Source organism: Podarcis vaucheri (assembly GCF_965113315.1).
Source record: "Podarcis vaucheri genome assembly, chromosome: 7".
In the NCBI taxonomy this organism is placed as follows: domain Eukaryota; kingdom Metazoa; phylum Chordata; class Lepidosauria; order Squamata; family Lacertidae; genus Podarcis; species Podarcis vaucheri.
The window spans coordinates 28,920,936-28,948,814 of NC_138765.1; the positions used below are offsets into that span (position 1 = coordinate 28,920,936).

Consider the following 27,879-nt stretch of genomic DNA (forward strand, 5'->3'; position numbering starts at 1 on the left):
GTGGTGTCATGTGACTATATTCCAGTTATCCATCTACCAGAATAACTTTTGAGCCACCAGAAGGTAGCTAGCAGCTTTTACAGAGTTTATGAAGGTATGGAATATTAAAGAAAAATGGTCCATACCTTCCTAAACTGTAATTAGAGTATTTATGAACCCTCATTCTTCCAGTGAAGGAAGAGCAGTGACTGGGAATAAAATATAGGCAAGGGCATAGAATATATGGCATTCAAGGCAGTGCTGGTTTCAGCTGATGGGAGTTGTAGTTCTGAACACCTAGAGAGCACCAGGTTGACATAGACTGATGTACAGCATTGTCGCCTGTCATTTTAAATAAATTCCAGGCTGTCAGCCACCCCTCACATACTTTGACAGTGGGCTGTTTCACCCCTGCTCCCTGTGGTGCAAGCTGCAACCTTTCCCCTTTTTCCTAAGCTGACTACAGGCCATTGACCCCATTCATTTGCGCCCTGTGGCCATCCCATGACTGTTCGACTTTCCACCGTGAGGCAACAGTATACAGTGTCCCTGTGCCATTGTGCTCTTTTGTCATCCTCTGAACCTTGGAATGGCCTTGGTTGTCTACCGACCCTTGCTGGCTGGCACACCACAAAGCTTTCACCTGTTTTGTGCCTGCAGAAATGTGTTTCTCTTCCTTGCAAGTCTGATTATCCTGTCTTCTATCCATTGACTTAGCAAGGTGTGACGAGCCTCATAGGACCAAAACCTCTGGGGTACAAGGGGGAGAGGTGCATGTCTTCCTTCCAAGAGCTCAGTGCATTTAGAATGAAAACGAGTAAATGAGTAAAAGTGACCAAGCAGTTCAATAGCTGCCCCTCCTAATGCTGTAGAAGTAGTGTTGCTGTTGTGTTTTACCTGCTCAACTGTATGTTGCTTAAACATTACAAGGCTCCAAACATTTTATTCTACAGAAGAAACTGAAAGTTTTATTAACTGTAATCATTTTCATTTCAATTGTTTAAGACTTCATCACAGCCATGAACACTGCATGGCTTTCACTGGTATAGAATGAGGGGGCTGCAGTCGGACACTCATTTTCCCCGACCCTTGTAGATGCAGTTGAAACCACCATTCATTTTCAGCCAAGAGCAGCAAAATCACTTGAGTCAGCCTCATGTGGAACCCAGACTTGCCCTTTTTTCTTTTAGTAGTAACTTACTGGCTCCTCCACCTCCCTTACCCCCTTCCTTTGTTATCAGCAAAGGGCAACTGTCTGAGTTAAACAAACAATCTGCAGATAACTTGACTTCCAGGTTGCTTGATCCAAGGTTAGAATTTTATGAGCTGTTTTGCCACTGGGCTGTGATCAGGATGTGTTGTGTGAACTCCTTGGCAGTGACCCCTGCCATATCCTGAAACCTGATTACACACCTGAAGCCTTGGTGCCTTGGTACAGGCTGGGTTAATGACTTTGTTTATACTGATAAGGGCAATCCAGATAAGGCAGCCCTCTGAGTCTCCTGGCTCTGGCTGGCACCTTCATTGAGAAAACCTTTTCTCTGTGCCACGTAGAGATGCTGCTTGCCCAACCAATTACTTTGGGACAGACTTGTTTTTCAATGAGCTGCTGCTACTCGTCAAAGGAAGGTCAAGGCTGCCGAAGGGGGGTGGTTTCACCCTGCCAGGGACCTTATAAGCAGAGCTGAGAAGCAACAGCCACCATTGCTGGAAGGACAGAAAGAGGGTGTGAAGCGAAGAGAAGGTGCCAGGTCCCTATAGCATAAAAAAGTGCCAAGAAGCTCTGCAACGGGACCGGACACGCTCAGCAGGACCAGATAAAGCATTTGCTCTTCCAAGCAGCAATCCTGCAAGCCGCCCTCCGACGTGGAGATGGAGTACGAGAGGTGTTCCTGCCACCACGAAGAGAACCAGAACGCCATCCTCTACACCCTCCTGAGCCAGAACCTGAGCCATCACAGGGGCAGCCACAGCCCTTCCCAGAAACGTTGCTTGTGCCAGAAGCGCCGCACCGTCTGCCTCCAGACCCCTCAAGCCACCTGCCAAGCGGCGTCTGATGTCTTGGTGAAGACCATCAGCTTCATGAAGAACTTGCCTTCTTTCCAGCTCCTGCCTTGGAAAGACCAGCTCCTGCTGCTGGACAGCTGTTGGGCTCCCCTCTTCCTTCTGGGCTTGGTCCAGGAGATGGTGACCTTTGAGGTGATGGAGACCCCAGCGCCCAGCATGCTGGAGAGGATCCTCCTCGATGGCCCGTGTAAGAGGCAGGAGCTGCAGAGGGCGCAGCCCACCCTGGCCAGCGTTCAGCGTCTCCAGTGCAGCCTGAACTCTTTCTGGAGCCTGGACCTGAGCCCTAAAGAGTACGCCTATCTGAAGGGCGCAATTCTGTTCAACCCCGGTAAGTGCCGCTGGACCCTCACATAGCAAAGGAGCCCTTCGTAAAGGCCATTGCTTTTCATTGACAGTAGAATAAAAGGGCCAGAATCTTAACAGTGCATGTTAGGGATGTGTTTTCCATAGACTGCATTCTGAGTCAAGAACTTTGAATCCATTTCATCATAATGCATTTTTAGCCAATTAAATGATAGGGGTAAAAAAATGATTCTTGTTAAAGCTGTAATGAAAGTTACAAATACCAAAAAACATCAAAGTAAAATATGTCATGAAAAAAAGTCATAAGCGCAAAGAGAATGAAAATACAAGGTGGGGAAAGAAAGCTAAAGAAACAATGGATTATGTAAAATATTCCATGGTGGGATACAGATTCGTATTTACACAAAGCATATAAAGCGTCACCAAATAAAATTACATTTGGTAAGAATGTACCAACCATGAGATTCTTTGGTCATATAAATCACAAACAACCACCAAACAGATGCGAAGTCTGTAGGTTCTGAATCACCCCTGTTGGTGTGTATCTTACAGGTCTGTTTTTCAGAGATGGAAATAGGCATGACTTTTTTGAGGCATGAGTCCAAACAGTAGCAAGATGCATCCTCCCATCCTTAATAAATTAACGAGGGGCAATAAATATAAAAATTGTTTACAAATAAGCTCAGTATTGGCATAATAAAAATACATTAAAATAGATTTTAAAAATATTTCCGAAACAAGAAGCATCCTGTGTACCAGTAGCAAACTCTTTTCTGCAAGTGTGGGTCCTTGCGCAGTCAAAACAGAACCACCTACTCACCAGAGGTGAGCGATTAACGGACTTTGGCGAACCCTAAACTGCAGAAGTAAACAAACCCAGAGGGAGACAGGCTCAAGTGGGACCCCTGAAATGTTCAAGTGGGAAGTAATTATGCTCAGTGAACACAGAGCCCTGACTGACAGAAGGCATGGGAGAAAGGATGATGTGGTGCAGTGGTAAGTGTGTGAGACTAGCACCTGGGGGACCAGGGGTCAAATCCCCAGTTGGCCATGAAGCTCACTGGGTGACCTTGGGCCAGTCACTGCCCTTACAGGGTTATTGTGGGGGATTAAATGAAGAGGGGGAGAACCATGTGTGCTAACTTGAGCTCCTTGGAGAAAAAGGTGGGATATAAATGAAATAAATAATAGAATTGAGGTAGGTTGTTTGCTTGCTTGGTTGGTTTTTAAGAGCCCATGGCTGGTGGGAACCCATGCTGCAGCATTTGGTTGCGTGTCCCACTTGTTCTTCCTTTAGGTGATAATATCCATGCATCAAAAGAAGCATAATCTTAAAGGAGAACTTCTTCCATCTATGAGAGAAGGGAGACTGCTTCATTTAAGATGGTGCTTGCAAAATGCAGTCTTCACACATGCCTGTTTCTGGTGGCTTTTTGAAAATAAAATCTTTTGGTTAATTAAATGGATCCACCTTTTTAGTTGATCCTAACTTTCTTTTTATCAAGAAACCAGTGCAACCTTAGGTTTTCATGCTAGAAATGAACAAGTAGTTCATAGTCTAAGCAAGAGCATTTTCCTAGGGTCTGGATGAATCCTCACTGGCAAAAGACACCTTTCTGCTACAAAGTGGTGAAGAGCTCCAGGCTGGTTTTGCTGAGTTGGTTTCCTTTGAAAAGGAGAGTAGCAGATACACAGAGTGCTTGTTTTTAAAATCCTGTTGTTTACCGATGTACAATTGCGCAGTCACGGGCATGGGGGAGGGAGAGGGAGAGGGAAAATCACACAGCTGGCTTGTGTCCAACTATGCCATAGAGCACACCTGTTGGAATAAATGGATTTAAGTTAATCGTGTCTATTGATTTCAATGCTCCTCTTCTGAGTATGAGGTAAGATGAAACTAGATTGCACCCAATTTACCTGCTTCAAGAACCTGGGGTTGAAGCCAGAGTTTTGCTCAGAGAGAGAGAAAAATTGCCCAGAGTAGATTCACTGAAATTAATGGTGCTAAATTTGTCATGCCCAATTATGTCAGTAAATGCTATAAGTATGCCAAACACTGGATATTGCATTGACATCCTGTCCTTCCTTTAGAAAGTTTAGGGTTGTATATATGGTTCTTCCCACCTTATTCTCACAACAACCCTGAGAGGTAGATTGTATAGTGACTGACTGGTCCCAGATCACCCAGTGAGCTTCAGAGATGAGAGGTGTTTTGAACCCTAGTCTCCCAGGTTCTAATCTGGCATTTTAACCACTGCTGCTTGGCTTAGGACACAGGGTTGTGTCCATGAAGTTTTACTGGACCAAATTACCCTGCCCCAGTGTGGTTTTTAAAAAATTAAGGGTGACAATTTGTTGCTTCTTAAGAGTGCCTGAATTCTGTTTCTTGAAATGGCTGGCACACATTCCCCATTCCTGCTCTAAACACTATAGCACACCACTTCATTTTTTCTCCAAAAAATGATAGCTAGGCTTGTAGCCTTCATGAAACCCTCCACTCTAAGCTCCTGAGTTACTGACAGCTGGTAGAGATTAGGTTCTGAGTTTCAAGGTAGAGAAAGCATTCTAGAGAATGTTAATTCTGGATTGGCTTGGTGGTGAAAACAAGAGCCCCGTCATCCAGTAACAATGTTCTGATGAAATCATCCAAGTGAGTCCACTTGAGTGCCCTTTGTTTCTTCTGCATTTCCCCCCTGCTTCTAGGGCCCAATGCACTGTATCACAACACTTTAATCAGTCATAGCTTCCCCCAAAGAATCCTGGGAAGTGTAGTTTGTTAAGGAGTGTTGTTAGGAGACCCCTAATCCCCTCACAGAGTGGTTTAACAGTCAATCCCTCTTCCCAGGGAACTCTGGGGATTTTAGCTCTGTGAGGGGAAGTAGTGGATTCGAAACTCCCATCACCCTTAACTACAGCTCCCAGGATTCACAGAAAGAAGGCATGACTGTTTAAAGGTGGTATGATGCTGCTTCAAATCTGTAGTGCAGATGGGGCCCAGTATTGAAGTGTTCAAATCATTTGACATTTTCACAGAGCCTGTGAATAATCTGAGTTTCTTCTTCTCTCTCCTCTCTCTCTGCTCCCAGATGTGCCTGGTCTTAAGGCTTCCCCGTACATCGAAAGCCTTCAGCGAGAAGCTCAGCGAGCACTCCAAGAAGTCATGACCTTTCTCCACCCAGAGGACCAAGGCCGTTTTGCCCATGTCCTGCTGATCTCCTCCTCCCTGAAATCCATCCCTCCTGCCCTCCTTACTGCCCTTTTCTTCCAACCGGTCATTGGGAATGCAGACATTCTGGAGCTACTGACAGAAATGATGCTGGCGAGAGAGCTCCCTTGGCCACAGTGACTCCAGTGGGGTTGGCTCCCAGGTCACCCACCACATGCTCAGCTTTGCTCCAGTTTCCAAATGGCGGTGTGCAGTTCATCTGGATCGTGCAGTGGGCGAGAGAGCCTGCCTCCTAGTGATGACTTTTCAGACAAAGGGGCTACTGGATGGCAGATCTTAGAATACAAAGGGACGTACAGCCTTCCATTAGGCAGTGAGGCAGCCGTCTCAGGCAACAAGGGGGGGGGGACACAGTGAAGAAATATAGTGCTTTGTGAGCCCTTCAGGCTATCCTGTGCCCCTAAACTAGCTTGTCCCATCACCAGTGCTGAAATAAGATTCAGCTGCTAATCCAATGAACTGCTTTTTGCAAAAAGGTGGTGAGCAAGCATTTTGTCCTTTGTCTACAGCAGGAAAATGTGTTGATCTGGCCCTGATTAGTGTCAGTGGTGCAGTTCAGGAATGTTAGTCTGTGGGCTCCAAGGGTTTTACAGGAGGCGGCCCCCTCTCTGCTTTACATTGTATTATGTATTAAATCTCTTACTTCAGAATGTGATGAGCCAGTCCTGCTGTGTTTGGGAGGAGGAGCACCAGCCCAATCTGTTGAGTGGACTCCTAGTCCACTGCCTGCAAAGTCCTGGCCTGATCATACTACCACTTAAAGCCCAGCCTTGGGAGCTGCTGTTCCTGTAACCAAAGTATTTAGTTGAAACATAGTTTCTGTGACTGGTGGTTCTGTCTATTTCTCTTCACACTTTGCTTGCCATGATATTCAGAACAGCTTTCAGAAACCGTAATTCCTCTTGCCTGCTATTCATCACACTATCCATATAAAAGCTGCCCTCCCTGATTTCGCTAGACTCCAGCCTACCCTCACATGTAGTGCCCATTTGCTCCAGTTTGTAGTACACGGGATGAGACTATCTTGGCATAAACGTTGGGTGTCAGTATTTTGTAGATGGATGCTTTCTTGTAATTTGTGTGTAAAAATAAGATGTGCTAAGTTATTTTTTTAAAAAAACAACACCTCAACAATGAATAAAATGTTTTTGCAGTTTGGACAATTGCTGGTGTCATTTTGAAGACTGGAGGGATTTGGGCTGATCAGTTGTTTAACACCAAGGGATAATAAAGATATTCTATCCAAATCTGTTTCTTATCAAATTTTAGAGCAATATATGTCTGTTCTGGAATTCACACATCATCCACAAATGTCCTACTTAGGCTGCCCAAATCCTTCACCAAATGTTCATCGGTAGAGACACCATAGTTGACTACAGCATGTTGCTTGTCCACACTACATGACTGCAAATCAGCTCACCGTCTCCTTTTCTATCAAAAATCATAACAGAACCTGATTGCATTATAAAGTAGACCATATGTACAGCTGAGGGTGCCAGGTTCTGCATGTCTCCTGAGAGTCTGTCTGTAGTGATTATATTTCCAACAAAAGATGATATCACCATACGCTGAGCTATCCTATATGAATCACTCTGAAAGGAGAGAGACTCCATGATTCTAACAGCACAGTGTTGGCACAGATACATCTAAGCAGTTTGGGTGACATATCATTCATGACGGTGGCATCTAACCTATCCCCACACTCAAGCACAGGTAGAGTAGCCTAGTTATCTCCTCCCATTCCCATATTGTGTACTTTCCAGCTGTACAAGGGGGCACCCAATTTTTTCATTGTGTGTTTCCATTGCAGATGCATATTGAATGTCTCTGAAGGATACTATGTATCTATTTGACTAGCAGAATGCCTACTCGCTGCCCTTGGTACTGAACGTAACCTTACCATATACAGTCAAACCTTGGTTGCCAAACGTAATCCATCCCAGAAGCCTGTTTGGCTTCCAAAATGTTCGACAAATGAGGTGTGGCTTCCGATTAGTTGCAAGAACTTACTGCACTCAAGCAGAAGCCATGTCAGATGTTCGGCTTCTGAAAAACATTTGAAAACTGGAGCATTTACTTCCGGGTTTTCAGCGTCCGGGAGCTGAAATATCCCAAAACGAAGCCATTTGGGAGCAGAGGTTTGACTGCACACTAGTGACCTGGAGGAACTCAATTTCAAGTTTGTAAGTGTAAAAATATGTATTTTCTAAGTGTTTTGCATATGTTTAAGCTAAAGTTCTACACTTATTTAGCAGGCTGTACTTTCCTCCAAGCCAATAGAAGTGGCAAGATGGCATGCCTTTCTTGCTTCTCCACTAACACTATGAAAAAGAAAGTGTACCTAGTTCTAATTTATAAGCATATGCCAGGGAATGACTGGGTAGTTTCTTCCCCACTCCCTACAAAATTAAATCTGTACCCAGGAATTTGATCAGTGGCAGTTTTATATTTTTAAATTGAACTATGAGATGCTCCCCCGCCATCGTGGCAGGACTCCTGTGCCTATTTATAGGCAGAAATTCAACAGCTGCACCATTTCCCATGATGAGCGTGAAGGGAAGCTGCACCTGTCGAATTTCAGCCTGTTCCGCAGCTGCTAAAAGGACAAAAAAATTAGTGCGTAGCAGCCACCATTTAGAGCTCCAATATGAAAGTTTAAAAGGTGCACGCCAGACGCAAAGAGGGTCCAACGGCTGCCAGACTTCAGCCTCAAGATCATGTGGTTAACTGGAGAGGGACCATAGAGACGATGAAAAGAGCAAGCTCGAGGTCCCTCCGTCCTGCCCACCAGAAGGGTGGCGCTAGCGAAGCAATATCTCTAGGATCGAAGACAGGATCATAGAGACTAGACCATACAACCCAAATTCAGTTCGCCCTCAGAGTGGGTCGCTCTACCCATTGGCACGTCTATGTTTGGCACGTGACTCTAACAGTGCCTAGCCTTTTTCATCTCTGTGGTCTATGATTGGCATCGTCGGGAAAGGAGCCTGGCGTGACGTCATTGCCTTGCGCCGCTGACACGGTCATACGCCAGCTCCGTCTCACGTGATGCGCTTCCGGTGTTACAAGATGGCGGTGCCCACCACTGACAATCCGTCCCTCCAGCCCGGCGGCCGATATTGCCTTATCAGTTGCGTTCCGGCCCAGCTTCGCTCCACCGATCTCCGTTTCTACTTCAGCCAGTTCATCGAGGCCGGTGGCTTCCTCTGCTTCCATTACCGCCATCGCCCTGAACGTATAGAGGGTCCCAGCGCTCCTTCCCGGCCAGGCCCGACCTGCTGCTGCCTGGTGGCGGTGAAGCCCGGCTGGTCTCGCCGCTTGGTCCGTATGTACTCGGGAAAGCGCTGGATCGACGCGCAAGGAGAGACGTTGCCCGGCCGGTGCCTTATACGAAGGGTTCGGGTTTCCTTTGACAAAGGTACTGAGAGGCAAGAAGGAGAGATGCTGGGAGTGGTCACTGCATTTACCTTTGATACATTTGAGCTTTGAATAAAAGCATTATGGATGGTACTGCGTTTTATAGCATTTTGGGACCATTGATTTCATTTCCTCCCGCCATTTACAAGTCAATGAGATGGTGTCTTTATGTATCTAACGAATTTGGCTTTAGCCCATTACAGTGGTATCTCTGGTTACGTACTTAATTCGTTCTGGAGGTCCGTTCTTAACCTGAAACTGTTCTTAACCTGAAGCACCACTTTAGCTAATGGGGCCGCCTACTGCTGTTGCACTGCCGGCACACAATTTCTGGTCTCATCCTGAAACAAAGTTCTTAACCCGAGGTACTATTTCTGGGTTAGCAGAGTCTGTAACCTGAAGCGTATGTAACCTGAAGCATGTGTAACCCGAGGTACCACTGTACAGTTTATGGCCACATTAGAACTGTTAGTCTTGTAAATAGAATAAGACTTTTCATGTGTGTTTGCTGTAGTAGATGGACTCTGCTGTCATTCTGGGAAACACTTTGTTCCTTTTGGCTGGGGAGAATAAAATGAGGCTGAAGCAAAGATATGTACCGTAAGCGGTATACTGATGTAATACAAGTTGGTGGATTACTGCTAAGTGATTTTGCTTGCCCCTTGTGTTTATAATTTTTACAGATGCTGAAACGCTCTCCTATAAGACTAAAAAGGAGCTCCGCACATCCTCAAATGAAACTTTCACTGAGGATGATTTAAAACGGCTTCCTGAACTAAACCCACCATCTTTCATGCCCTGTGGGAATGTGGGAACTCCTTTGAGTGTCTTTTTAGATCTCATTAAAGCCTGCAGAATGCCTTCTCGTGCTATCAAGAAGCTGCGGTTGCAGTTTCCCAGAACTGGCTCTTCTCGCAGGTATGGAAATGTACCATTTTCATATGAAGAAACCGAGACTATTGTAGAAGAGGAACGAGTTTACACAGCTTCAGGAGAGGAGATAACAGAAGGAGGAGACCTATCAAGAGTGAGCACGGCCAATCAAGGCAATGGCATGGCAGAGAGATACTTGAATGATCCAGAGAGTGAAGCAGAAGCTCAGTTGGATGATGTAAGTAGTTGTTTTTTCTAATTACACAATGTCATGCTATGTGCTTATAGATATTTTAGAGATGTAATTATATTATTTTGTAAGGAAGAAGGAAATGTGCTAATACTTATTCATCCTTACAAGTTGGGAAATATGTCATTTTATGAATCTGAAAACTAATGTGACCCACACAAATGAGCCTGTGGACTGCATTTTTAATCAAGGTCTTCCCATTCTTCAGGGTAGCAGCTACCCATAATGATAACGTTAGGTAGAAAAGTTGTGCTGGAATTCTTGTACTCTAGCTGAAAAATTTATTTTACTCATTAAAACCTCAGAATTGATGATCGTCTGGGAGAATCAAAACTGTTAATTCTGACATTTTGTAATGTCCCCCTTATTCATTCTGCCAAGCTTGCTTTTATTCTAACTGTATAGTTCCATTAGCCCATCACACTGCAGGCTAGGTGCTTAACTGGAAAATACTTTGTAACCAAACTGAGGCTATGGCAAGGGGGTGGGGGTTGACTGGTTTAATATGAAAACTAGTTCATAGCCAAGGGTGACTGCTTTGCACTAAAGGAACCTATGGTCTCTTAAGATGCAAATTGTATAAACACATGCATGGTGGAGAAAAGGGTGACGGGAGGAAAGTATGGTAAAAGAATGCAAGTAAGATACTAACAATAGAGATGAGATGACCAACAGATAAGATCTTGTTACTACCCAGCCTGGTTCCAGTCCCTTAAAAACCTTTTACTGCTTGTTTAAGATCTCTCCACATTTTGGATCTATTGGTTGGGTGCATAATGATAACTTTATGGCATTCATTGAACCATAAAAAATGTTTAAAAACATTGCCCATCACAATGAAGGGTCTTGGCAGAACTATAGTGAGTCCATAGTCATACATACAATAAGCTTCTAAAAACCATTCTATTATGTTTCTGTGCTCCTAATTTCTCCGTCTCCAGAAGTTCAAGATGAGTTCTGTCTGAGCAGGCCCTTAGCAGTGAGCTTATTACAACTAGGCCCAGTGAAACTGAGGAAGTGGGCAATGAGGGGAAACTGGCCTAAACCTTTGCTGAATTTGTCCCCCCCCCCCTTTCTGCTACAGGATGACGATGACAGATGCGAAGAGTGGGAGCGGCACGAGGCTTTGCATGAGGATGTCACCAGCCAGGAGCGCACAAAGGAACGTTTGTTTGAGGAGGAGATTGAACTGAAGTGGGAGAAGGGGGGTTCTGGGTTGGTCTTCTACACAGATGCGCAGTACTGGCAAGAAGAAGAGGAAGGAGGTAACTCTGAACAACACATCCTGGGTTTGATTCTGCCTTGTTGCTGAGAACTGGGATAGAGTGTGCACCAGTGTAGTCTTTGTGAACTCACGGCCCATCTCCAGATAGACAATTTGCAAAACCCCTCTTTAATAAGACATGAAAATGTCTCGGGACTGGTCTGAGACACTTTTCTGCAAAAATATCAAGAACATAGCCATACTGTTTCCTGGCATACTTCTTCTCTTGCTCTCTACTGGAGTCTGTCACTTCTTCCCCTGATATCTCTTGCTGTTCTGTTGTTTATCCTCCAATGGTCCAAGTCCACTGATATCTTTCCCTGCCCCCTTTCATTGACCACTGTGTTTTTTACTTGCCTTCCTGGTGCACGAGGCCTCTGCTCTTCCTTTATTCCCCATGTCCTAAACATAGAGCATGAGAACTCAGATGGCACTGGCAAGAATAAGGTTCTTTTCCCTGCTGCTGCTGCTACAGTAGGCCCTACAAAGAATTATCCAGGGCAGTTCTATCCTCAGTTCAGCATGTTTGCTAAATTGGTGAAGTGGTCAAGAGGACCTAATAGATTAGGTCATGGTGATTATAAGGGGAATCTTCAAAGCTACATTTGGGGTTAATAGTTATGTCTGCAGTAAGCTCTCTGGAGAGAGGGCTTTCTCCCCATCTCTAAATATTAGTGAGAGCTGCTTGTCCTGGAATAAATCCCTGTACAAAAGGGGAGGAATGGGGCTGAGATTTTTAGGATGCTGAACTCTAGATCTATGTTCATCATGTCCTGCATAGAATTAATTCTGCAGTCTTTGGGTATGGAAGAGGAGCATGATTGTAATGTGGGAAAGGGGAGGATGATCTTAATGTAACACTCATCTGCAATGAGCCAATACATCCTGCTTCATGTCTTAACTTTTCTTTTGGCAGATTTTGATGAGCTGACAGCGGACGACTGGGACGTGGACATGAGCATCTACTATGATAAAGGTACTTGAGCTAAGGGTTGTTGATCTGTGATGCAAGGAATGGACAGAACCTAAACTAGTGTCTCATGCTGTACTTGAGGCTCCTGTTAATGCATTTTGGAAGCTTTAGCTTCTGCAACTACTTGGCTTGCCTTCCTGGCCTACGTGGGGCATCACAAACATATTGTACCAGGGCTCCAGCATTTCCACTGGCACCCTTCAGTCTTCCAGACGCAATTTAAGGTGCTGGAGCTTGTGTGTGTTTGTGCTAGTCATCCTGCTGTGCTATGGTCAGATTTCAGAGAACCTGCTCTAGTGTCAGTTGTAATATGACAAATCGTCATAGCTGCTATCCTGCCCCAGTATGTGGGCTTAATAGCCTTCCCCAGTCTGGTGCCTTCCAGAGGTTGGACTACAGCTCCCATCAGCCCTAATCAGTGTGGCCACAGGTTATGGGTGTTGAATATTGTAGTGCAGCAGCATCTGAAGGGTGGCAGGTTGGCTTGCAACATCCTACGTACTCCTCTACCCTGGTTGGCACCTTCCTACTCCAACCTCTGAACAGGAAGCAGTTCCTTTCTTCACCACCACCCCTTCCAAGCCCTGTTTAGAATTGCCTACCTCATAATTTTGGTTTTTACAAATGAATGACAACAAATTCACCCCAAAATAGATTCCCACTTCCTCCCAAGCAAGTGAAACTGTTCCAGATTAGTAAAATTTGCAAAGCTTTTACTTGAGCCCAGCATAACAGGTATTAGTCTATTATTTCTCTCATTGTGCTTGCTAAGGCTAAAGATGACTGAGAGGGGAAGGACTCGCTTTATGCTATCAATGCCTCTTGTTGTTTAAAACGTTTATATGCCAATTTGCAAGGCAACTAACATAAAACCAGCAGCGCTTAGTATAACAGAAACAGTTCAATCAATCAGTCAATATTTATTTTGATCATCGACCAGACAGAAACTGTTAAAAAATGCAGTGACTGTATTAAGGTGGCAAAGCTGCAATGAAGAATTCGTGGTGGTTGCTCTTATAGTCTCTCTCTTAAAAAAGAGATTCTGGACCTATGAACATTTGAAGCTGTTTTACACTCAGGCTCTTTGTCCACCTAAGCCCAGTATTATTTACTTGACAGGAAGTGGCTCTGTGAGGTCTCTGTTATAGTCCTTTCCCAGACCTTTTGCCTGTTCTCTTTTTAACCAGAGATGAACCTGGGCCTTCTGCGTACACTTGCTCTGCCACTAAGCTCAGGTCTTCATGGGGAGACAATGATAACAGGGTTTCCATTCATTCCAGATGGTGGTGACAAGGATGCTCGGGATTTGGTCCAGATGCGGTTTGAGCAGAGACTCCGGGATGGTTTGGAAGATGGGTCTGTTCTGAGCCAACAAATTGGAAACTTTGAAAAATACACCAAGGTAAGAATAAAAAAATGGAAGAGCACAGAAACATCTGAACTTATTTTGATTTGAAAAATCCCTATTGTAAGAGCCTGGGGATCTGAACTGTGTTAGTACTTTTAATACAAAGGGTAGGGGGTTGTTGTGCTGTATTGGTTCTGCTGATAATGGCCTTTTTTGGGGGGGTGCCAATCATTCTCAATCTGGTTCTAGTGCTACGTGTCCTCAGCAATTGCCTCTTTGTTCTGGAATTGATAGAATAATCTCTAAAGTAACATATTTTTTTCCTCCCCAGGGTATCGGCAGGAAAGTGATGGAGAGGCAAGGCTGGACTGAGGGTCTTGGGCTGGGAAGCAGCAACTCAGGGATGACTGAAGCACTAGACAACGAAGGCCAGAATCCCAAATGCAAGAGGGGCTTGGGGTAAGTGAAGAGTGTCCTTTTAAAATACATGCAGTCGAGACATTCAGCCTCTCCACCTATATAAAATAAATAAATATAAAAATATTTATTTATTATTACATTTATATCCCACCTTTTGTTCAAGGAGCTCTAGGTGGCATGTATGGGTCTTCCTCTCCCCCTTTTATCCTCACAGCAACCTGTGAGATAGGTTAGGCTAAGAGACACTTGTTGTGGGGGATTTGCACCTAGTTGTTTCCAGTCTTGGTTCAAAACTAACCACTACAGTACACTGGCTAAGGGGGAGTGAATAGAAATGATGGTAAGAACAGGCAGCCACCTAGGACCCAGGAACTCTGCTCTTTTCTCACCCCTTTCCCCTCCTCAACACAAAACACTGGAATTTGGGGCAAATGTTGCCTCCATGTTTTCCAGTCTGTTTTCACAGCCCTCTCATGAGCCAAACACTTAGATCATAACTCAAGTGAGGAATTCCTTGTCTGCAGCATTTCAGAATGATTTCCCCATGGACATCTTTCATGAAAGCAAGAACATTTCTTCAGGCCTGTTGTGTTTTGTTTTTTAACACACCTTTGCTGGTAAGCCTCTTGCTCATCTTGCATCTGCTCTGAGCAAAGTTTTCATCTTTTAAATTCTGATCATGGATTCCACGAACAAATGGTCAAATTAAATTCCAGTTCACTCTGCTGTGTCTCTGAAGACTTTGTTTAAAGCATTTTAATCCCACTCTTCAGCCAGAAAAAGCTCCCAGGGCAACTTACAGAGGTTGATAGGACAGCCCCTGCCCTCAGATGTACCCTGTGAATGACAAAGGGACTGGGGAAGCGACTCAGTGCACTCTTTTTTAGAGTTCTTGTAATGACCTGCAGCATCTGTTTCTAGGAGAGGAGATGTCAAAAGTTACTTGTCTTTCAGCAGAGCTAATGTAGAGGCCCTGCAGTCCCATATTCATCCCTCTATTTTTATTTTTATTTCTTTTCAATACTGTACTGCTTTATATTTTTAAGAAAAGAATCTCAAAGCTGTTTAGAACCTACATTAAAACATCAACTAAACAACCCAGAATAAAACATTAGAGAAGAAAGTCAAATATAAAGTAAACATTCAAAGCAACATAATTAACAGAAAACTAAAATATTATCTTAAAACATTTCACAGTAAAACATTACAAAGGAGGTCAACTACAGAATGCACATTCAATGCATCAAAGTTAACAAAAAAACTTTAAACATTTCAAAAGGAAACATTACTAAAGGAAGTCAAATATAAAACACACTTTTAAAATAGCATAATTGGCAAGCAAATAAAATATAAGTATAGAGCAAATCTGCTGCTTGTTGCTTTCAATCCTTCTGGTGGTAGTTCATGGCAGGTGATGGCTGTAAAAGCTCAGGCTCAATGATCTGGTTCTGTAGTAAGAGAAAGCCAAGGTAGTCTTTGGCTTTTTCAGCAGCCTCTAGCTGGAGTCAGCCAGGGCCCCGCCCTCCCAGTCCACCAGTCCAGGTGAGAAAAGACCTGCATGGCAGAGAGCAGGTCTTCCAGCTTCACAGCCAAGAATGGCTGCTGTAGATGATAACTAAGGGAGGAGCCTGATGGTCTTCCTGCAGAGCTGATGTAGGGGCTTTGCAGTCCAGTCTCTCTCCCTGTGCCTGATGGAACCTTTCTTTCTTTTATTGCTTTTCTGTAGGTACCATGGTGAGAAGCTCCAGACTTTCACCAAGCCCAAGAAGCCTCGTGGGGACAACAGCATCCTCATCTCCACCATCTATGATGACCCATATCCTGTGGATGCAGAAGAGCAGCTGCTCCGGCGCCAGCTACCAATCAGTATGAAGCATCGCCAAGATGCGGCATTTGGCCATGCCATGCATGGTGTTCATCACAATTCCAGTTCCTCATGAAAGGGCTGCTAGCCAGGAATGGCTTTCGGACTATGTTACAGCCATGTTTGCTTTTGCAAATAAATTTTTTTTAATTAACAAAAGTTGCCAAATAAAGGGCAAAATGTTTAGTATTTATTATTTAGGGTTTTTTTTATCAATATGGGTGCATCCTGGTGCCTGTAAGCTAAAATTAAAGGGTTCTTGCTTGTGTTTCTTTTGGGTTGCCACAAGATCCGTGCTGCGTTACATCATGCCTAGCTACCAATGGCCTTTATCAAGAATAATGTCCTCCATGCTCCATTGCTCTAATGCAGAGAACCATTCCAAGCAAGAAATAAGAGAGGAAAGCAGTGTTTGTAAGGGGTGGGGGGAGTATGTTGTTGCTGTGGAGAGAAGAGAGAAGTGGGACTCCTGGATGAATAAATACAGAAATATCCACAACTTTATCAGTGGTGCTGTTTTAACCTTGCTGGACTGGGAGTAATAAAATAAAGTGGTCTATAATATTTCTTAGAACTTCTTCCAAGGAAGCATACACAGTGTTTTGCCATTGTATTGTCTCAACAACCCCATGAGACCTTAGAATCACTCCAAAAATGAGATCCATATTTGAGGAGTAATTTGAGGCCAGGTCTCCCTGCTCCAGGTCTGTGCTGGGTGGTGTTGAGCATCCTAAAGCCACCATGGACAACCTTAATGGGTTTTTATGGTTTATCCTGCCCTTCAAGTTCCTCAGCGTGGCCTGTGTGGTGTGTTCTGCTGCTCTCATTTTGTCCTTGCCAACAACCCTTTGGGCTTCTATGAAGAAAGTCAAGTTCTTCCATACAGCAGCTCTCACCACTTTGGAACATGATCTATGGATCAGATGCATGTCAGTTCACCTTCCACTAATCAGTGCATTTCTGTGTTTTTATTGAGTTCAGCCTTGAACCAATTGCTCAGCATTCCAGAGCTCAAGATTCTCTCGCCCCCACGCATCTATTTTGTCTATCCCACTAACATTTTGCACTTGCGCCTTGTTTGTGTGTGGAGAGGGGAACACACAGCTGGTGCTAACTGGTGAATAAAGAAAACATTTATTGGGAAATAAGCTTGCAAAGCATAAAGAAACCCCTGCACTGTAGTATAACAAGACATATGTAGAGCTTCAGAAAACAACAGGCCAGGCTTTTATCTTGCATGGTAAAATCAGGACCAATGATTAAAGCTCGCAAACAATAATTACAGTACAATGTTGTTGCAGAAGGCAGTGTCTGTATCTTTCACCCGCTGCTTAATTTCTAAAATGAGAAGCGTTGGGTTTCAAATATATCCCAGAAGTCAGCTCATACTGGTCCTGGCAGCCATTTCTGCACGTGACTGACCAGGGTGATGGGAAGACATTCTACCCATGCTTAGATGATGAAGAAGAAGAGTTTGGATTTGATATCCCGCTTTATCACTACCTGAAGGAGTCTCAAAGTGGCTAACATTCTCCTTTCCCTTCCTCCCCCACAACAAACACTCTGTGAGGTGAGTGGGGCTGAGAGACTTCAAAGAAGTGTGACTAGCCCAAGGTCACCCAGCAGCTGCATGTGGAAGAGCGGAGACGTGAACCTGGTTCCCCAGATTACGAGTCTACCATTCTTAACCACTACACCACACTGGCTCTCTTATTTGCATAGTTGCTGCACAGCTCCAAAGCAAATTTGGAGGTTAAGCCCTAGTGAATGCTGGCAAAAAGTCAACCCTGCCTAAGAGCCATGGATGTAGCCTTAAATAATGACAGAGTGCCTATTGCAGGGTTCTGCAATGACATGCCCTTGGGCACCTATCCTTCCCAGTGGTTTTTCTTCTGGAGGTGTTGCCTACTTTTTCATTATGTTTCACTGGTTTTGGAGAGAGTAGATATTTTGCCTGTTAAGTGTATCAGGTTTTGAGCATCACAATCCCACCCACTCCCATGTGATGTAAGTATTTGGTGGTGCCCATGAGTGTCTTACATTTCCCAAATATGCCACTGGTCTCAAAAAGGTGCCCCAATTAGAATACAATTATTCCCACCGAATGGTCATGGAGAGTGGGGAGAAAGGGGGTTGAATACATTGAAGTGAGGATGACTGGTTACCCACAGTGTGTTTGGAAATGCAACATATTCCCATAGCCATTTGGTTTCATCATTTTCACATTTTCCAGTAAACAAAGGATAGCAACTCCTTCCAAACTTCACGGCTTTTACCACGCGCTCTATAATGGCTGCCATGCCCCACCTCCGTCTTCAGAGAGAACGCCAAAAACACTAGTCATGTCAACTTCTGCCCTCCAAGTGGCGCTCGCCGCTTAGTTAATAAGGATGGAGTCCCATGTTCGAAAAAATACGCGCGGAACCTTCGTTTCTCACTCCTTTCCCCCTCCGGATTGAAATAAGAACGTACAGCGGTGCGACCAAAGCTGCCTGGGCGGCGCCAAGCACTAAAGCGACGGTGCTTGTACCATAGAAGGAAGAAAATTGTAGGGAAGCTCATCCTGTTGCCCGCAGAGGAACCTTCCAGGTTTGTTTCTGGTTTTTTCGGAGTGTCCATTGGGAACTGCCCGTAGAAGTCAACGGAGAATCATAGAATAGAACTTTAGAGTTGGAAGGGATCCCGGGGGTCATCTAGTCCGACTGTAATGCAAGAATCATGCCCAAAGCCTAAGCCCCAATTAATCAACCCTGGAACAAAGGAAGCAGCAAAGAGTGGAATTGTTTCTAATTTGGGGTTAATGTTGTCTGGAAAATGTTGATTTGAAAAAGGGCCCCCTTTCTCTCTGTCACCCAGATGCAGTGCCTCTTGTATGCAGAAACCTCGTGCTCTGTTGACCTCCGTGGACACACATTGCAATTTTAAATGCCACAAGAAAAACAACAACAAAAATAATAATAAATAAACTGAAGTGTAGGTGGTAAACCACATTTCCCACACCAAACAAGGCCTGGGTTTGCTGTGTGAGGTGGCACAGAGGCACACTGGTCACTCCATACAATCAGAGGTTTCCCCAATAAATTCAGTTGGCAGCTCTGACAGCCACCATGGAGAGGTGGGCAGAGGAGACCTGAGTGAACCAGAAGTCAGTTAGACTGTTTTAATGAGTGGAGTGATTACGGCTAAGGCTATCTGTTTTTTAGCCGATGTTCAGACTTTGTGCATAACTCTAACCTTTTTACTATCTCTGTGACAGAGAATCAAGGTGTGTTGTTGAAAAAAGTCCGTGTTGCAGTTGCTCGGGAGGTGAGAGACGCATTTGCGCTTGCTCTGAATGCTTCTTAATTCTCCTTCTCTCCTGGCCCCCTCTGTGTCTCTGTTCATTTCTTCCCCAACTTATTTAGGGGCAGCGTAGAAGGGATTGATTATGATGGAAAGGAGCCCTCCTATCTTAACAATGCCGTTCCTTTCCAGGCACAGCTCTGAGTTCTTGCCCCTCAACCACATGCACAACCCTGCAAGCCCATCCTAGCCATAAAATGCACGACTTCTGGGCCGAGGCAGTTTATTCAAATTGCCCCTCATTTCTCCATTTCCCCACTAAGCCTCTTAGAAGTAGAGGAGCTTCGCACACTCCTGCAGAAAGCACCAGCATAGGGGAGTGAAGTACCGACTGGGCTGGTAGTTGAATCTTAATTCAGTACCGGCAGGGCCAGCTCTATCATTAGGCAAAATGAGGTGGCTGCCTCAGGCAGCAGATGCTGGAGGGGCAGCATAGGCAGTCTCTCTCTCCCTCCAGCAGCTCCTCCTCCGAAGCTCCCCTGACAATACTGCTCCTTTGGAGGACTTAACAACTGTATGTGTACTGACCGCATGGTCTGTCCTAGTCTCACTAAATTATCCTGCTGCCTCAGGTGTAGTGGAGGAAGTTACTGTGTCAACAGTGTCAGAGTAAGAATCAACTGCTTTGGGGCCCAATTGGATATTTGAATTCAGATATCTGAACATCCCTGGTCTAACATTACAATCAAGGGTAGCCATTGTGGTGCCCTCCACATCTTGCCGTACTACAGCTCCCCTCATCCTTGACCACTGACCATACTGGTTGGGGCTAATGGGAGTAGTAGTCCAACAACGTCTGGAGGTCATCACATTGGCTGCCCTTGCTCTCATTACTGTATCAGTCTCTCTGTAAGTCAGTAGTTACCTGATATTACCTTAGAAATATTTTTGTTTCAGGTGTACACTTCAGTTGTTGGGGTTCTTTTTTTAGAAGTGCCCTTAATTTGTAAATGTAGCAAACATGGTGTCATGGAAGTACACTCACCAATTGGATCAGAATTGGATCAGTTTTTTCCTTGAGAATATGCTTGATAACAAACCCATGTTTGCTTCCTAAATACTGTGTGAAATGGTCCATATATTCTGACATTTTGCTGTCTTTTTTTAGAAAAAGAACAAAAGTTGCATCATGTCGTACAGCCAGAAGCAGTCCACAGTAGCCTTTGGTCAGGCAGTGATTGGGCCTCCTGGTTCAGGGAAAACAACTTACTGTCTTGGCATGCAGGAATTTCTTTCTGCAATTGGGCGCAAAGTAGCTGTGGTGAACCTGGACCCAGCCAATGAAGGGATTCCTTACCAGTGCGCTGTGGATATCTCAGAACTTATCACCTTGGCCGATGTAATGGAGAACTTGAAACTGGGACCCAACGGTGGCTTGATCTATTGCATGGAGTATCTGGAGGCCAACTTGGACTGGCTGCAAGAGAAACTGGCCCAGTTTAAGGGGCATTACTTCTTATTTGACTGCCCGGGACAAGTGGAGCTTTGCACCCATCATAGTTCATTGAGAAACATCTTTGCTCAGCTTGCTAAGTGGAACTTCAGGGTATGGTTGGTGAGATGAGGGATGGCAGCTCTCCAAGCATTTGTATCTCGCCCTTGGGACTCTCCCTGCACTGCACCACCTCGTCTTTAAGCTTCTTTTACAGTTTTTGCTTGGCGGCAATGTGCACTTGAATTCTAATAATGTATTACGCATGCCTGGAAAGGGAGAGGGTGGGTGAGAGTGTGTTAAACTAGCCTAATGCACCAAGGTAAAAGTCACACTTGCTGCTTTATCCACTTTTGCCCCTGGCATGTGACCCCCCAGAAGAGAATGTGACTTTCAGGCTGAAAAAGTTCTCCTGCCCCTGGTGCAGAAAAATAAAACAATGTTAGGTGGTAGAATTTTGCATGGAAAATGGGTATTGGGAGCGAGAGCATCCTTTGGTGCCAAACTGCAAGCCAGATTTGGCTCCAATGCACATTAGCTCTATGTAGCATAGTAGCCTTTTACAACTCATTTTCATGTGGCAAGCCATTTGAGTGAAATGGTTCAGGCGGTTCAAACTACCCAATTGCAACTGCTTTATTTCTGTGGATTGTATTGATTGGTTAAAATTGCCTGAGCTGAAAGGGGTGGTTGTCATCTGAATAGCTTGGATGCCTCCATGCAGCTATGTTTTTGACTGGCTACCATGCTGTAAAGGTTCATGTGTGAATTGGGCTTTAGGATTAAGTGTCCTGGGCTCTTGTATTCCCTATTTCAGTTTTGATGGCCATTTACACCTTATGAAGATTTTTTAAAAAAATCTACCACCCACCATGTCTGGATTTAGCTTCAGCTGGCTTAATTGCATCCAACCTCCTATAGTGTTCAGATTCCAGAGAAGTATCAGGACTAAAGTAGCTGTATCAGATGAAAATGAAAAGGTACAGCTCTCTGATTTTAATGTAATGATGGCACTTGGCTTTAAACCTCTTAATAATCTTACACAGAGACTGTATAGGCATTGATTAGGTGGAGGCACAAGATGGAACCTCTATATCAGGAATGAGATAACCCATTCTAGCTGTTCTCTGAACACCACTAGGTTCAACAGACTGGTCACCTCACGGAAAACAATAATAAATATCAAATAATGATCTCTGGTTGGTTAAGGTGCAGTTGCCTCTCTTTTTTTTGCTGCTGTCTAGCTGTAGACTAAAGACCATTATTGGATAACCTCCCCCCACCCTACCCTGCTGTTTGGTAAACTGGATGGAGTGTGGTTTACATGAGGAAGGGCTTTGCTTCAGTGTAGAGCATCTGTTTTGCATGCCAATGGTTGCAGGTTCAATCCCTGGCTTCTCCGGTAGGATCATGTTCCTGCAAGATTCTGGGGTGGGGGGCTTCAATGCAGCTGGTTTATGGGCTTTTAGAGGGGAAACAGGGCTATTTCTTTACTTACTCTGTAAGCAACCCAACTTCCACTACAATGGTTTTCCTAAACCGGTACTACTGTCACTATGTAATATTACTTATATTTATCAGTTGGATCAGACAATGAGACTTTGGAAGCTTTGGCCCTCCATATGTTGTTGGACTACAAATCCTACCAGCCTCAGCCAGCATGGTCAATAATCAGGGATGTTGAGAGTTGTAGTTCAGCAACTTCTGGAGGACCACGCGTTCCCCACCTCTGCCTTAAGCGATTACTTGTCTCCATTAACTTGTCAGGATGTCCCAGACTTGACACAACACTGATTCTCATCCTTCTCTTGTTTCTTCTTTGCACAGTTGGCAGCTGTCCATTTAGTGGATTCTCATTACTGTACAGACCCCGGCAAGTTCATCTCCATTCTCTGCACTTCCCTCTCCACCATGTTGCACGTAGAGCTACCCCACATCAACATCCTCTCCAAAATGGACCTAATCGAGCAGTATGGGAAACTGGGTGAGAGCCATCAGTAGGAGGTCCTTGAATGAATGGCCACAGGGAAGACGGGTGTAACCTTTTACTAAGTGACAGTGAGAAGTTGTGGATAATCAGATCCTGTAGCCTGAGAGAATTATGAACCATAATTCAGTGTTAAAGCACCTGCCCCACATGCTTGGTTGCTACCTTTCCAGAGAAAAGAAACGGAGACAGCAGGTTCTGGAAAAGACAATTGCCCTCTAACCTAGAGCAAGGGAGGGGAACCTTTTCCAGCTTGAGAGCCACATACCCTTCTAGGCAACCTTCCAGGAGCCACATACTAGTGGTGGTTGGGCAAGAATCACAAGCGAGCAGAGCAAAGAACGTCAATTCTATCTTTGCACCATAGGATTGTTTCTACACATACTTAAATACACCCACCTATCCTCCATCCAGGCAAGCAAGAAGCATTGTCAGAGTTTAAGGGCCCATTCTAGTCAGGCAAAAACACACAAGGAGAGTGCAAAGCAAGGCCATTGAGGGGTGTGGCTGGAGAGAGAATGTGGCCTGGGAGATCCCCAAGGGCTAGATAGGGAGACCTGGAGGACCTCATTTAATCCCCATACCTGACATTCCCCATGCTTGCCCTAGAGAGAAGCTCCAGTTAGAGAAGACAGCTGTGGGCTAGCCCAGGAGTGCAGAACCTTTGACCCTCCAGATATTGCTGAATTACAACTCCCATCAGTCCTGGCCATTGGCCATGCTTGCTGAGGCTGATGGGAGTTGTAGTTTAGCAGTGTCTCGGGGGCTAAATGTTCCCCACTGTTGGGCTAGATTCTAGTCACTACATTAGAGAAGAGAAACCCAAGACTTTCCAGGTGCTGCTGACTACAGCTCCCATCACCCTTGATCATTGGGCATACAAGCTGGGACTGATGGGAGTTGGGAGTCCAGCAATCTCTGCAGGATCCCAGGTTCCCAAGGTAGCTCTTTATATGTTTAGGAAGCCACTTTTAAAACTTGAGTTTTGGCATTAACAGGAGACTGGGATCTCCAGTGGACTTCCCTTTAATATATGCATAGCATATCTATTTTAGATTGTAAGCCTATGGGTAGGGAGTGATGTGATTTGGCTTTATCTGCACCTTTTGTTCCTGAATTTGCTAGAGACTTGTCTTTTCTTGTCTTGCAGCCTTCAATCTCGATTATTACACAGAGGTTCTTGATTTGTCCTATCTAGTGGATCACCTGGCTACAGATCCTTTCTTCAAGAACTACCAACACTTGAACAAGAAGCTTGTGGAAGTGATTGAAGACTACAGCTTGGTTTCCTTTGTCCCTCTCAATGTCCAGGTAGCCAAGCCAAATCAGCAGGAAAGTAATAATTGACATTTGGGGAGCAGGCAGCCATTCAGTTTAGGTTCTGTTTGGACTACTTCCTTTTCCTGCTGGAAAATGTAAACAGCGTCTTTCAGGATCTGGATTTTATAGGCTTTTCCATTTCAGATATTGGCTGTAATTTGTTGCTGTAGCATTAAATAATAATGTGTTTTATTAAATTACATGAAATAAATGTCTAATATAGTTTAGTGACTAAGACACTGGACTGGGAAGCCAGGAGTCCTCCAATTCAAATCCTGCCTTTGCCATGAGCTCACTTGGTAGATCTAAGCAAGCTTCTGTCTTTCAGGCTCAGGATTTTTGTAAAGAAGGAGTGGGAAACCTGTGGCCTTCCAGATGTTGTTGGCCTCTAATTCCCATTAACCTCAGCCAGCATGGCCAATGGTCAGGGATGGTGGAAGTTGTTTTTCACCAACATCTAGAGGGACATGGGTTCCCCACTTCCACTGTAAAAAGTATTGAGATAATGTTTGTAATTGCCTGCAAATACACAATCCTGTGCCCAGTTACCTGGAAGGAAAGCCCTATTTCACTCAGTGAAGCTTGCACCTGAGTATCTGATTGTGCTCTAAAGCACTATTTAATAATGCTAAGTATTGCTATACACTAAATTTAAAATAGGAACAGATAGGTAGCCATGTTGGTCTGCCATAGTCAAAATAAAAAAATTCATTCCAGTAGCACCTTAAAGACCAACTAAGTTAGTTCTTGGTATGAGCTTTTGTGTGCATGCACACTTCTTCAGATACACAGTTTAAAATGGGAAGTTTGCTTAAATTATGTTCCAGAAAGTGAAGAAACAGATGATAATTTGGCAATGCGTTTGCATATACTAGCCAGATTGGAGAGTGATGCTGAAAGGATCAAAGAGAATTAAAAATATAGAAAGGAGCTGGACTGCTTTTATTTGTCACTAGGAAAGTAAAACTCCCACATGTATTAATATGCTATATAAATGAATATATGTATTTACGCTCAGTTATGCTGAAAAGAAAACATCTGTTAATACAGGAGCTAGGGCATGGAACTAACAGGCAAATGATTTAAAAATACATATAAGGAAGCACCATGTGACATTGCTTATCTGTGAAAGGCATGCCTATATTAGAGCAAGAATCATGGAAGTTTGATGGGGAATCCAGCTAAACTGGAAGTGAACCAAAAAAGTGCTGAAAGGGAAGGGAATATTGAAAGATGATCTTTGGATTGCAGTCTGCCTGTAAGCTAGCTCACATGTTCTTCTTTCATCACCTGATGATTGCGGCATCAAGGTGCAACGTGCATGTGTGAATGAGCTACTAAAATTCAAAATCCACAGGTAGAACTTCCATATCTCATCAGACCCAAACCAGGTGGAGTCCCAAGTGATGAGAAATCACAAGTGGTGAGAAATCAAGTGATGGTACATGCCGTGTGTTAACCGGCCCAGTGAGTAGCATTATGGAACATGAAAGAGAAATTAATTTCAGCCCCTAACGTGTCCATTTTCCTAGGATAAGGAGAGCATGCAGCGTGTGATGCAGGCGGTGGACAAAGCCAATGGCTACTGCTTTGGAGACCCAGAGCATAGAAGCCTTCAAGCCCTGATGTCTGCAGCAGTGGGAGCCGATTTCCACTTCACATCGTATCCTTTTTTATTGTGTTCCCCTTCCCTGCTGCAAGACTGAGTCTTATTTATGCATCCCAAGAAATAATCATCTGGGGGAATTCTGCATGCCCATAACTATATTGCAGTTTTGAGGGTCAGTTTACACTACCATTGGCACTGGTATCTGATCAGATGGAAGTTTTACTTATTTATCTTATTCATTTAACAAATTTATAGTCTGCCTCATAGTATAAAGCTGTTGAAGCACTGTACTGTATAAACCTATGAATCAAACCTGTCCAATGTGCATGAATAAGCCTGTTTCTACAATTCCAGCCCAGTTTCAAAGGTGTGTTGTGATTGTGGAAATAAGCTACATTTGTGTCAATATCGATAGCATTTATTTATTTTTATTTTATTGAAGTAATCAACACTTTCTTACAATCTAATCTTGGCAGTATACAGTATGCAAGATTATAATAAAATCAGTGAAAGCAACATCATTTGAAACTTCACTATAACATCAGTAAATACTGGTTGGTGAAAAAGAAAACAAATCATATTGCAAAGGCCTATCTAAGCAAAGCAGGACCTGTATTCAGAAGACATCTGAAAATGGTATGGACGATTCCTGATGAACCTCTACTGGCAGGGAGTTCCACAGGCAGGTCCTGTCACACTAAAGGCCCAGTCCCTAAGTAGAGGCCAACCGAAACTCAGAGGCATGAGGAGCCAATAGAAGTGCCCCATTGAAGGATCTCAATGATTGAAGTAGAGAGTAAGGAATCAGGCAGTCCTTAAGGGCCTTTTGGACCCACTTTTTTAGGGCTTTGTGAATTAATACATGTAGAACCAATGTAGGTGATACCAGGCTGATATACAGGAGCACCAAGATACACCCACCTACATCCTGCATGTGAGATTGCCAGCATGGATGCAATCCATAAGCTGTGGTTTATTACTCCATATTCTGCATGTCCGGTCAGATGTTAGTAAGTTTCTAACCCTTAGGGCAGTAAGCAGAGCAAAAGCCCAAAGATGATGTAATACTGACTCTCTTTCTCGTAGCTTTTGAAAACAATTTCTTATGAGCTGTGGGCAAACTTTTTACCACTCTTTGATTAAAATCTGAGCACCTCTGGGGTCTGGATAAAATTGTTTTGTGGGCTGGACATAGCCTGAGGGCTGCCGGGTAGCCACCTCTGATCGAGACAAATTGCTTCTCCCACTCTTGTTCCGTGTAGCTCAAATTCCTTTTTGTATTGTTTGCTGCTTCCGATACTGTACCTTTTGGATGGAATGTCCTCACATTAATTGCACTGTCAGCTAGCAGTCAAACAGAGATCTGTGCTCCTTTCTCTCTCACACACACTCTAAGCATCAGCCACCACTTGCTGTTTATTTCCCCTTAACTCACATATAACCAGCACATTAGCAGTCCAGGAGAAGTATGTGCAGCCGCAGGAGAAAACTGTGGAGCAGGAAACCATGGATGTGTAGCATGCCTGCTGCAACTGTCCACTGCAGGTGGACAGCTCTTCCCATCCAAGTTGGCTTCCCATGTGTATTAACCTGAAGCTGAAGAAGTACCCTGCAAGATATGGACTACCAAGATTCAGCTTGTGCCTTTAGGTTCCTCCCACACATTAACTTTCTTTCTGGTGTACTTGGGAGCCTCTGTGCTTGAGACAAAGAGGGGCCTCCCCACCAAAAAAACAAGTTAGCAGTGAGCTGCGGTATGGGCAGTTGTGAGGCACAGAAGATGACCGGTGAAATGGCAAAAGTAATAGAAGTCTGCTGCCTGAAAGAAGTTTGCACCAAAGATTGTCAGTGTAACCGCTCTGTTGTTGTTTTATTGAGAAGCATGGGATTCTGTTAACTTTGTACAATTGCATAAGAGCTTGACTGTCTTCTCTTCTGCGGCCGCCAATGCTCTGCCTCTGTTTGGCATTTCAAAGTGTGGAGATGACAAGCAGTGATGCTGGGCACTAGGGACAGGAGCACCCTCAAAGCCTCCTGACTCCACTTGTTGTGAACCCCCCCCCCCCTGTAAATGCCAGGTTTTGGCCTTGGCCTTTTAGGAGAGTCCTTCTGGTGGAGGGACTGCTCAACCCATACACTCTGTTTCAGACTTATGTGTCTATATCCATGTCTGGTATTCTTCTTTTGGTATGAGGATTGCTTTCC

The 27,879-nt window shown here is 44.4% G+C and overlaps 3 protein-coding genes across 4 annotated transcripts; all 3 read left to right on the top strand.

Moving 5' to 3' along the window:
- Nucleotides 1-1,513: 1,513 nt before the first annotated feature.
- NR0B2 (nuclear receptor subfamily 0 group B member 2) lies at nucleotides 1,514-6,738 on the top strand. Its single transcript, XM_082233563.1, has 2 exons — nucleotides 1,514-2,374; nucleotides 5,436-6,738. The coding sequence occupies exons 1-2, from the start codon at nucleotides 1,852-1,854 to the stop codon at nucleotides 5,693-5,695; spliced, it is 783 nt and encodes a 260-aa protein (XP_082089689.1). The 5' UTR covers nucleotides 1,514-1,851; the 3' UTR covers nucleotides 5,696-6,738.
- Nucleotides 6,739-8,601: 1,863 nt separating this feature from the next.
- On the top strand, nucleotides 8,602-16,143 carry GPATCH3 (G-patch domain containing 3). The gene is made up of 7 exons (XM_082231723.1): nucleotides 8,602-8,993; nucleotides 9,676-10,103; nucleotides 11,200-11,380; nucleotides 12,296-12,355; nucleotides 13,633-13,754; nucleotides 14,032-14,159; nucleotides 15,847-16,143. Exons 1-7 carry the CDS (start codon nucleotides 8,624-8,626, stop codon nucleotides 16,058-16,060), a joined length of 1,503 nt encoding a protein of 500 aa, XP_082087849.1. The 5' UTR covers nucleotides 8,602-8,623; the 3' UTR covers nucleotides 16,061-16,143.
- A 2,295-nt stretch (nucleotides 16,144-18,438) lies between these two features.
- GPN2 (GPN-loop GTPase 2) lies at nucleotides 18,439-27,827 on the top strand. 2 transcript variants are annotated; one of them, XM_082231942.1, is made up of 6 exons: nucleotides 18,439-18,573; nucleotides 20,435-20,872; nucleotides 22,586-22,742; nucleotides 23,896-24,056; nucleotides 25,598-25,728; nucleotides 27,120-27,827. In XM_082231942.1, exons 2-6 carry the CDS (start codon nucleotides 20,456-20,458, stop codon nucleotides 27,190-27,192), a joined length of 939 nt encoding a protein of 312 aa, XP_082088068.1. In that variant the 5' UTR covers nucleotides 18,439-18,573; nucleotides 20,435-20,455; the 3' UTR covers nucleotides 27,193-27,827. The 2 variants fall into 2 exon arrangements, with proteins under 2 accessions (XP_082088068.1, XP_082088067.1); XM_082231941.1 differs by lacking the exon at nucleotides 18,439-18,573 and adding an exon at nucleotides 19,241-19,290.
- Nucleotides 27,828-27,879: the final 52 nt, after the last annotated feature.